The 11,505-nt window shown below is 42.4% G+C and overlaps 1 protein-coding gene across 1 annotated transcript in view; it reads left to right on the forward strand.

Moving 5' to 3' along the window:
* Positions 1-9,118, forward strand: part of APBB1IP (amyloid beta precursor protein binding family B member 1 interacting protein) — a 65,612-nt gene extending 56,494 nt beyond the window's left edge. The window contains exons 11-14 of the mRNA XM_083822911.1: positions 147-245; positions 1,295-1,412; positions 5,222-5,319; positions 7,663-9,118. Of these exons, the coding sequence (XP_083679037.1) occupies positions 147-245; positions 1,295-1,412; positions 5,222-5,319; positions 7,663-8,202 (855 nt within the window). The 3' untranslated portion in view covers positions 8,203-9,118. The remainder of the gene's footprint in view (positions 1-146; positions 246-1,294; positions 1,413-5,221; positions 5,320-7,662) is intronic.
* Positions 9,119-11,505: the final 2,387 nt, after the last annotated feature.

Genomic DNA, 11,505 nt, shown 5'->3' on the forward strand with positions numbered 1-11,505 from the left:
TGCTTTTTTTTTCCCAAGTCATCTTAGTGTTAACAGGATGCCCATAGGCAGCGTTCTCACCGAGGTCGCTTGTGTGGTGCTTTTGCACTCTTGTATTGTGATGTGATGTCTATGTTTGTCTCATATCATGAATTAATATCTTACAGCATCCCCAGATTCAAAAGGAGTCCCAATATATCAAATACTTATGCTGTGATGATCAAGCAACCCTGCATCAGTGGGTAACAGGAATAAGAATCGCTAAGGTAAGATTAAAAGTAAATTTATTTAAATATGTGTTCTGTAAAATCATGTGTACCTCAGGTTATTGACTGTCATCACCTCAACTGGAGGCACTGTGACAAGAATAGACACGTATATTCATGCTAATCTTACCATAGGAAGAAAGAGCAGAAGGGCAGCATGACCAGCATGGATTTGCTGAATATTCCTGTACCCCAGTGATCAGTGTGTTTTTCTCATTAACACATAAGGGTGAATTTTGTAGCTATAAAACTCCTACTCATAAAACTCATTCCGCAGTTCTCTGGTGTAATAATAATATGCTGTGGCTGTGTCGTTTGTGGGTGTGTCGTTTTTCAGGCAGTTCTACCCAAATTGTCTGCCCCACCCTCTTCAAAAACCTCTTCAAAAAGATCTGGATTCACAGCGTGTTTTGTTTTGCACAAAACATTAAGGAAGGTGGATTTGCACATAGCACAGTGTACTGGCTGGCTATACCTGAACACACAGACCTGCTGCTGTTAGGCATATATTCTTTTCTGCCAATTTTGCTGCAGGGTGACATCTAACAAAGGTGTGGGGTGGAGATAGACACTTTTTTTTGTCTTACACTGCTAGAGGTGGTTGCTGTAGAGCCCAGGATCGAGCACCCCAAGTCTCCAGTAATAAAAAAAAATAAAAAAAAAAAAAAAAGAAAAATTCATATCATAAACATGAAAATGTAATACTTGGAAAGCAGTAGAAAAAGATAATCTCTTGAACATGGTTGGCTTTAAAGCCAAGTTTCAAGATGTTTACAGATACTGAAATGAACAAAAAATGGGAGAATGATATCGATAGGACAGCATTTGGTCACAGGGTTGGGGATTCATGATTTATTGTGCGATTATGGAGATGCTTTCCACCTGGTCCTGTACAGAAACAGGGAAACCACTTGTAGAAAGCTACATTTTAGCCAAACTAGACTGACAGTAGTGGAGTCAGAAAAGTTGGCTAAGAGCAAAATGAATGGTTGGCCTATTTCAAGATTAATACCTTTTTTTTTTTTTTAATTGTTTTAATTGTTTTGCAGTATGGCAAGACGTTATATGATAATTACAAATGCGCAGTGAAGAAAGCTGGCTTGTCCTCTCGGTGGACAAATCAAGGGACTGTGGAACCAGCTGCCCCCACGGGATCCTTATCAACAGGTATTAAAGCTGTCAGAACAGTTGAAATCACAATTATTGACCTCTTCTGTCATCATCAGCATTGCACATAGTCTTTGTTCAGAAAAATGTCCCACACAATGCCTTGTTCTAAACAGGCCAGAGTAGCTCTGACCTGTAACCAGCTATCTGCTAAGCTCTTGCTTTAAAGTTAAGATTGAAGAATACAGACAGCCCACCAAAGGTCAGTTTAAATCTGCACAATTTAAGAAGGTATTTTTCTGTTGGCATCCGAATACAAATCCATTAACCTCCTGCTGCGTTTTACGGTCTGATGGTCCAGGTCTTGAACTTTTCTATTTGTCCATCTCTAAACTGGCAGCATCAGAGCTATTCTTCCAGCAGGTGGAAGGGATGAGTGGGCTATTCAGAGAACAGTAATTTCAGAAAGGGAGTGTTACAGGGTAAGCCCTTCTCTTTCCTAGCCTTTTGCTCATTTGCAGGGTAGCAGTGTGGGTGTCAGGAGAAGGAGACAGAGGAAGAAAGAATTTATTATTCCATATTATTATTGTACAGATGCGACAGTGTATGATACTAGCTGTAGCTTGCAGTAATGTTTTTAGTTTGCATACTTGCTTTATTTATTAAGGACACGCTGGCCAAGTACACGTGGCTATAAGGGCAGTAGAAGTCAAAATCAGAGTTGGCAATTACCCTTACCAGTAGTCTTCTGACTTGTGATGCATACTACTACAACTCAAAATCTTTCAAACACCTTTCCAGGGCTTTTGTTTGCCTTTTCTCAGTACTTATAAGAAAAGGATAGTCTTTCTACTAAGCTTTGGAGTGAAATCATGGTAATAAATGCTTGTTTGGGGTGGGGAGAAGTAGTAACAAACTGCTAGTCATGTGCAGGGGTACTTTTATGAGGGTGGATGGGACAGAGTCATGGAGCGTTTTGTGTCCTGGTGTTGGTGGCAATAGAGAGGCGGCTGGCCAGCGGGGCTTCGTGCTGGTGCTCCAGTCTGTACTGGAGAGGGGCAGGTTCGAGGACTAATAAAGTACAGGTACATCTGGATAATTTGAGATCCTGACTAGAATCCAGGGACATTGTTTGTGGTCATAAAATATACTGCTAATCTTAACTAATGGATCCCATTAAATGGTTAAGTAGCCTGGAAAGATTTTAGCCATGTGTGTTGTCTCTGTTGAAGTGTCTCTGAAGGATCATTAGTGTTCTAACTGAGGCAAGTCATTCTGATTCTTACTGTCTTGCAGTTGTCATTACTGCCTTTTATGAAGCCTGGGGTCCAACTATAAAATTATAACCTTAACTGACTGACTGTGAGCAGTTGTTGGCTCACGTTTTAGAAATGGAACAAATCAGCCATTTGTGTATGTCGGTTTCAGTATAAGCTAAATTCTGCTGTTGAAAATTAGTCCTGTATGAACTTAGAAGAGGGCTGTACTCTACCAACTTCAGTGGCAGTCAGAAGAAATGCTGAGGAAGGCAGGTGGAACTTCTGTTCTCGCGGTTCATATAGCCTCTACTCCCTGGTCACTGCTGTGGCCAGCATTTGTGCGTTCACGTATACCCCAAACTGTACAGTTTGTGGTTCTGACGCGTCCCAAGTGCAAGGTGCATCTCAGGCACAATCAGTTGTCTGCATCTCTGCCTCACTCAAACAGCAGCGCGTGCTGTGTGCCAGCACAATATCATGATGTTCAGAAGAATAAGGATGCTGCTTTTTGCAGATGTTCTGTATCTCTGCTAGGCTCTTGGTTTTCTATATTTTGCATTGCATTTGGACTTTTTTTTTTTCTTAAATGTTATTTCAATGTAAAATTTTGGAGAAAATGACTTGCAAAGAATACTGCAACATTAAAAATAAGTCTTGACAGAAGAATGCATGAACTTACGTATCCAGTTGACTGAGGGTCCTTTTAAGTGGCTGACTGTGTACCATATGTAGAGGCATGTGACAGGAGCTCATACAATAACTGTTGCTTTCAAGTCTTTCATAGCTTATGAAATCCATTAACAGAAGAAGAAAGAGGTTACCATTTAGCTGCATCTTAACTTTCTGATATATTGTATTTGCCAAGTAGAACACTGCACACTGCAGTATCTAGAATGGATCTCTCCGTGCCCTCTTTTACTACACTATAAAATTTCAGTGTCACTGAGGGCAACAATGTCCTTGAGCATTGTGGAACCCAAACTCCTGCTCTGCTATGGACAACAGATGAACTGCGGATAGACGGTAACTTGTTCTGCTTGAGAGCCTGGCCACAGAACCCAGGGATTTACATCACTCTCTACTGAGCAGTTACAGCCACAAGATTGGTTTAATCTCCTTATTAAACTTCCATGTCATTCCTTCAACAAACACAGGCTTTGGTTTGAATGATCTAAATGGCTTTTAGGATTAAATATGCTGGATCGCTTGTAGGCACAGATATAAAACACAAGGACTTCAGACCATCTTTGGTCAGCCCTCGAAGCCTAAATAACCCTACTAAATTCAATACACTGCAGAGTTTGTCTTACTTCTTCATCAGTTGTGTGATTTGCAGGCATGGCAATGAAAAGATTTTATTTTATTTCATATCATAGTCATGGAATCTCCTGGTTAATCAGAAAAGTATGTGTTAAGATTAAAACCATCTTTGTGCTTAGATTTATATTGCAGACAGCTAAGGGTTCATTTGTATCCAAAAAGCAGAAGTGGAACTTTACTGCATCTCAGAACTGTAAATTATAATGGAGTTAAAGCAGTCACTAAGGTTTACAAATGTCTGTATCTGGGCACCAAACACTATCTACTACTTTGACATGTACAGCTTCCAAAAATCCTAGACTAAACTGGAGAGTCTATTTAATCCTCATCAGACTACACAGGGGCTGGGAGTTTCTTCCTAACTAAAACCACAATTTTTTCCTTTAGTTTTACATTCACTTATGCCATTTGACAGTACTAGGCTCTTTGTGTATATCCCTTACAAACATACTAATGGTGAGCAAAAGTTTTGCAGAGCTTTAGCTTAGCCAGCTAGCAGAATTTTGCTAATCTGAGAATTCAGTGAGCTTCCATGATTCCAGATGAGGGAAAAGGTTCAAAGCTATTAACTAACTTACTAAAAAAAAATGGATCAGCCCATCTGTAGTACTTCAAACCTTCAGCTCTTGTGACTCTTATTGGTATGAAACTATTGTGCTTTTAGTCTCTAAGCTAAATTAAAGAGGAAAATGTGCAATAAAAACTGGGTGTAGTTAATATTACAGTACACCACAAATTTTAAAATGCTGTTAAGAAAGATAGGTATTTAAACAATTGAAGGCCAGAGAGTGATCTTAACTATGCCAGTTTGATTTCTGCGTAGCTCCTCTTCCAAAGCCAGCTTCCCTTCTCTATTCCTTTGTCAAGCTTAGCTGTCCCTTTCTGCAATCACCATTTCCAGCAGTCAGAAGAAAAAGATCCTCATTTGTCACCGCCTTTGTACACACACTGATAATTTCTGCCATATGTCTTCATAATTCTACCACTTGCTTTTCCTGTAGGTTTATTAGCTACACTCATGGGGATATGTGGACAGATATTAGTTTTAATACAAGGTCTTGTGATTGTTTTCCTCAGGTAATGAACTGAATATGAAAAGTCACAAAGCAAGCCCAAAGTAGGAAGCAGACATCCTCATGGGTTTTACTGAATTACTTACAAAACCTGTCACAAGTGGTGGAAGTTGTGAAGGCTTTTTAATTGCCTCTTTCTTAGTTTGATATTCCCTGATCTGGTTAATACTGCAGAAATGTAACCCTCTTTCCCCTCTCTCCTTGGTATTTGTCACAGGTGCTGTTCAGGCAAATGGACAGATTCCCCAGATTGTTCCTCCATCCCGTGCAGAAGTTGTAGAGACTCAGAAGCAAGTGGATACGTCAGAGGCACAGGTCAGCAGATGCTAGCAGTGCACTAGTTAAATGTCACCTATGAATCACTTCTCTGAGCTTGGTTTTCTTTACCCACTGTCTTCCCCCCTCAAAGTGCCCGTGTGCTCTTGTGACAAGGATTTGGCTTCTGGACAAAGCGGCTGACTTCTTGCTGTTCCTCCTCATCCTTTACCCTCTGCAAACTGTGCTTGATACACAAAAGCCTAGGAGCCACCGATAGGAAGTGAAGGCACAGCCATCCACCACTTCCGTTCTTCAGAACAAGTAGCTGTGAGTTCATGTAGCAGAAACAGGAACACACCTTCTGGGGTGGTGCCAAAGAGTCTGTGCTGCCAGATTCTTGGTGCCGTTTTCTGTCTCTAACAGAAAACAGGTCTTGCCCTAGTAACACCATGGCTACATAGTGGTTTCAGTAGGAAACACTGTTCACAGCTGAAGATGTGTATGTTAGAAAAGGAAGGAAGTGTGAAGAAGTAAGGGCAAACATTGTGTTTTTGTTAAATGCTAAATGCAGTCCTTTGTTAAGCTCCTAATTTTGCATACCTGCTCCATCTCTGGCTGTAAAAATACCAGTCAGATACAGCGTGAGGACTTCAAAAGCATATACATGTCCTACAGAAAAAATAACATTTGTTTGCAACTCATCAGTCGTGTCCCTCCATTTTCCATTAAAAGCACATGACAAGCAAAACTAAATTCCTAGGATTTTTCTTTCACCTGCATTGTGCGTCATACAGTTCCTATTTCTATCTTTGAGTTTCTCCTATAAGATCTATTTCTCTGCTCTGAACCTCACTTCCTCTGTAATAGATCATGTTCTCAGAACTCAGCCAGTGGTTCCCTCCTCCTGAATGTCTCATTTACTTGCTTCTTTTTAGGCAAGGGGAGAGAGCAAGAGAAGGCAAGGAGGTTATACTGGGTTAATGCCAAAACTAGTGTTGCTGACTGCAAGGTTGCAGAGCACTGTTCTCTAACAGAAGCAAGCATGTTGCCTTTCTCATCCCAGAGCTTCTACATGCCTGGGGCCAAAGGATCAATTTGAAGTCTTTCAGGGTACACTGGGCTAGGGCTAGAGCACTAGGCTTACTGGATTTAAACTGATAATTTAACATAACTAAAAAATAATCTGTTCGAAAGCTTATGTTTTCAGGAGAACAGACTTCTACACAGGTTTACAAGGATAGATAGCATGTTTGTATAGTAACTGTCAACAGCTACCAACTGCCACCTAAAAAAAAAGGAAGAGAAAATTATGCTCAGATATTGCCAGAAAGGCTTTATTTATCTTCAGTGTCAACAAGCAAACACAACATAAAAGAAAACCCACCTGAAATTTTGCCAGAATAAACATAACCGCACTGAACTGCTATCCTACATTTTTTCCTAACTTGTACGATGGATCCTTTGATTAAATTTTTGCTTTAAAAAGTTATCAGAATGTTTGAATGTCTACTGACCTTGCAAGCATGCCTAGAACTTAGTGGCCTCAAGGGCTTATTAGTCACGCTGTTCTTTCAGAAGTGAAGGAGTGTGTGTGTGCTTTGCCCAGCAGGCAGAAAACACCCTTCTCCAGCCTTCTCCAGCCCTGTCAACGGCCCTTGCCTGTTCACCACCAGAGTATCTTTCCTCTGCTGTGCACTGCCCAGAACATCAAAGGCAGCTTTCCAGACTGCTCTGTGGTGCTCTCCTTCCCACACAGAGGGGGCAGTGCGGTATTCTGCCCGTGAATGCACATCAGAGTGATGGGCACAGTGAATCCAGACACAGAAGCTTTAAAATCCCAGATATCTCCACCTTCTTCCCTGTTCGCTGGTGTTGTGTGCAATCAGTTTGGCAGAGATAGGTGACTTCATTATTTTAGCTTTACCCAGAGACCCAACAGTCACAGCTAGAATGGGAGATTATGATGGTAACGAGAACCAAAACTATACCTGCTTTTTATGTCATCAAATCTTGTTCAGTACTTTTTGGATGTAAAAACACCATGGATTTTTTTTAAGGTCTTCATGTTCTTAGGAAATGAACAGTGGGATAGGACATCAAGAAAGTATCTTTATATGTCATTAACTGCAATTCTTTAAAAGTTTAAAAGCACTCGTCTTCTGAGGACAGCATTCAAAAAGCACTATGAAACTCTCATCAGGGAGATTTCCACTGTCAAAGCTCTGTGGGCAACTCCAGAAAGAAAACAAAACGCTGCTTGCATGCTTCAGGCAAAACGTGCTCTACCTCATTTCACAGTCTGTGCGCTGCACTCTGTCGTCTTTTCACTGTTGTTAGGCAGTGCATTAGTTTACCCGTGCACTGACTGTCTTTTGCTTTTATTCCTTCTGCTTATTAAAGGCTAAGTCAAATAACCTCAGCGCACCTGGCCTGGCACAGCCGGTGTTGAGGCCACAGAAATACGTGAACAAGAGGAACTCACTGCAGCCTCCTCCCCCTCCTGAGAGGCGGTCGTCCGCTATTAGCGTTTCGCCGATTCTACCTTCTAAAGTCAAACGAGACAGCGGCATCTTCCTAGCAGACCCAGAAAGCTTTCCAGCACCGCCACCTAACCTGACGGCTGGTTTGCCGCCGCCACCACCACCACCGCCGTCTGATTTCTGTGAACCCCCTCCTGATTTTGTGCCTCCTCCGCCACCTTCTTCCAGCAGTGGTGATGAAGACCTGCCCTTACCGCCCCCACCTCCACCTGTCTCCAGTAAGCCACCGCCTCTGGCGAAGAAACCCGTGCCGCTTCCCTCAAAAAGGCACGAAAACACCGTACAGGATGGAGAGCCAAGGTCAGCTGGGCCACCCCCAATTGGGGGTGGAGGCAGGCAAGCAGATTTCATGTCTGACCTAATGAAAGCTCTCGAGAAGAAAAGGGGCAGCAGCTCCTGAACTCTGGGTGCCGGTGGACTTTAAGCCATAGCTGTAGTGTCACGGAAGGTTGTGCTGGGTCGGGCCTCACCAGGAGGAATTCTCAGAGTTCCTGCTGGGGGGCCCAAGAAGTGAGGTGGGGTGCCCTGTATCCCCTACTTTGTCCCTACAGTCTGCTCCTTCCTCACCCCGCACTCCCTTGAACTACCACTGCAGCAGCAGGCCAAGATAAGAATTTGGCTGCAGAGTCTTGCTTCACTCCATCCAGGTAGCCAAGGATGGTGGAGCAGGACTCTCAGGGCTGGCCAGTGGGTCAAACACAACTGTGGCTGCCTCTTTAGTAGAATTATAGCTAAGGAAACAATACAGCAGCAGTGTCATGTCGATTTTGAGAAGTGGGAAAATGCCTTTTAACAGAATTCCCCCAAGGGTTCTTTATCAGAAAAGTCCACACTATTTTTTTTTCAATCAAAAGATCCCCCCCCCTTTTTTTTTCCTCAAAAAAAGTAGTCTTAAGAAGAAAACCCTCAGCTAGACTATTCTGAGATGCGGTGTAAGACCAGGGCTGGTTCCAGAGGGTATCACCCCAAGTATTAACACACCGCTGTTTGCATGTGCAACTCCAGTCAGCACTCACCGTTGCTGTCTTTAAATCTCATTTATTTGGTTAATTTTAGACAAATAAAAATTCTTATCTGAAAATACTGTATCCTTCCCTTGGTAAGCAGGGTCTTTTTCTGTTGGTTAACATTTGTCTTCAAATTGTACCTAGAAATAGTCTGTCTTCATAAAGACTTCGTAATTATCTCATACCTGATATGAATATGTCTCCTCCTACTTTTTTTTTCATTTGTTCTCAATTTTAATTCTCCATTGTTCATTTAGGCAGCATTCATTATTAGTTCTCAAATAAAAATAGCTTCTATTTTGTAACTGCACCAAGTGTCACGGTTGATGAACAGGCATTTTACTGGAGTTGGTACCACTTAAACAGTTTTTTCCTTTGCCAATACCTCCTGGATTCCATATTTATTTCTTCCAGTCTTTTCTCTCATGCACATCATTTTCTAAGTTTCCATAAATAATCCATTTCTGTATTTTCCAATACAAAAAGCATAAAAAGCGAAGTATGCGGTCTGAGTAAATAAATAAAAGCAGCTGACAGAGCAGGAAGAGAAAGCACTGCAGTTTGTCAAAACGGGGTCCCAAGGGCCAGCGCCAAAGTGGTGGTGGGAGGCAAGGGAATGATGGGCTGATGGCAGCGCCGTGGCCCGGGAACATTTTAGGTCATCTGTAGTCTCATTTTTGGTTTAATGCTGCTTTGCCAATGCCTGTGTACCTGCATGAACGGCCTGGCAGAAATAGGAAGTACCTTTATTTTGAAGCGGCGATGTGATTGATCTGAACTTGACTACTTAAAAAAAAAAAGTGAGAACACTGATGACATTATGAACCACACGTATTTCTGCCTGCCGCTGAAGTGACTTGACTTTAAACTAGGCACAAGGCACAAAGCAGTGTGATTGCTGGTAGAAGTGGCTGCATGATCCATAAATGCTACTGTAGAGGGCAAAGGTGGTTGCCTTTAATAATCCGCCTGGTTTTGAACTTGAAAAAATATAAAAGCATTTTAACTACAAGGTTTTACAAGATTGTGTGGTGATGCTAAGAGCTGAATATGTCTGTGCACAGACAGTGGGGAGCTAGGGTGGTGTCTGCAGGGACCCCCTGTGGAGTGCAGGCAGGAGCAATGTAAAGGAGGCCACGCGCTCCACACCAGCGTCACACCGCGCTTACTGGGGGTGAGTGCGCTCCCCAGTGGCTGTGTCTTTGAGTCAGGTGAAGTACTTGACCAGTCTGGAAGAGGTAGGGGGTGTTTTTGGTTCTCTGGGGTCATGCAGATGTAGTAAGCTACTGGTGCCTGGCCCATCAGGACAAAACTTCTTGCGGTCCTACGGTATTTGCAATTTTTGGTGGCTGCAAGAGCATATTCCTTCACACGACTGCAAAGACCAAGACTTCAGTCTGATCAAGCACATGTGGTGAACACGCAGTATCGAGGACACAGAAGCCTCTGACAAGTTGGAGCACCACGAAGCAAGATGTGGTTGTATCGCCACTTCACCGCTAGGAGGAGAAGCTCAAAGCACTACAACACGTGAAAGGAGAGGCTGGAAGCAGGCAGCAGGGATGGAAGGATGGACACGAGGAGCTTGGGGATCACGGAACAGGGATACTTCAGTCAGGGAAGTGCCAAACAGTCACCAAAAAATGCTTGTGACATACCTCTTTAAGCACCCAGGCTCCACTCCCAGAGGACAACATGGATGAGACTAAAGACTGTGCAGAGGTCACCTGTGCTGTGGGTATGGCCTGTTAGGGTACCAGGCCTTTTTATTTAATATAGACAGAGCCCATGCAGGTCCTAGTGGTCTTCTAGTTCCCTTGCTTTCACCAAACTGAGCAAAAAGCTTGCAGCTGGAGAACTGCGTTCACTGATACAACCGTTGAAACCGGTAAGTTCTGAACTGACATGCAAGAACAATTCAAAAGGTACCTTACCATCTCCAGAGAGCCAATCTGAGACATGCTTTTGAAACCAGTGCAAGGATCGTAAGCTTAACCAACTAGGTTGGAGCTTGAACTAGTTCTAAGTGCAGGAGAAAAAAATACTAACTAGCTAAAAGTAGGAGAGTTAAAATTAAGAGCTTAACAAATGAAAAAGGTTCTGTCTCTCACTTGCTTTCCCTATCTACCTCATTTAAACAATGTGCAGAACCATCAGATGCGAAAGAGCTGGGTGGTTTTTTTGTGCATTATTAGGAGTGCTCATCTTTGAATCACTTAAGTGACACCAGCTGTCTGCTACCCAACTACTTATATTTCATAAAAGAAAATAGGTTTCATTTATGTACTCAGCATCAAACTAAAGTGGCATATGTTCTTAGGCAACTGCTGCACAATGAGCTATTTTCTCTGAGTTCACAAAGCACTAAGATTTTTACACAGCCTTCCTAGCATTCACTCTTCTCACAAGAATGCCCAGCCTCCTGCCCTATTTCCTCCCTTGTCTTTGTTACAGCACAATAAACTCAATTTTATACATTTTACAGCCTCAGTCAGTCATAACTCATGTACTTAATTTTACACACAAATAAGAGCTTTCTTCAAGAAGAATCAAAGCTGACAGAAAACTCCAGAGATCGATCAAAATGCTGTGATGATTAGACCTTTATCAACTATTTTGTGTATGTAATGGTGGCACTGAATTTCTGAAATGTAAGTACTCAAACTTTCCATTCAAATAACAGAGCTACTAGCTCA

This window comes from Anser anser (genome assembly GCF_964211835.1).
Source record: "Anser anser genome assembly, chromosome: 2".
Classification (NCBI taxonomy): domain Eukaryota; kingdom Metazoa; phylum Chordata; class Aves; order Anseriformes; family Anatidae; genus Anser; species Anser anser.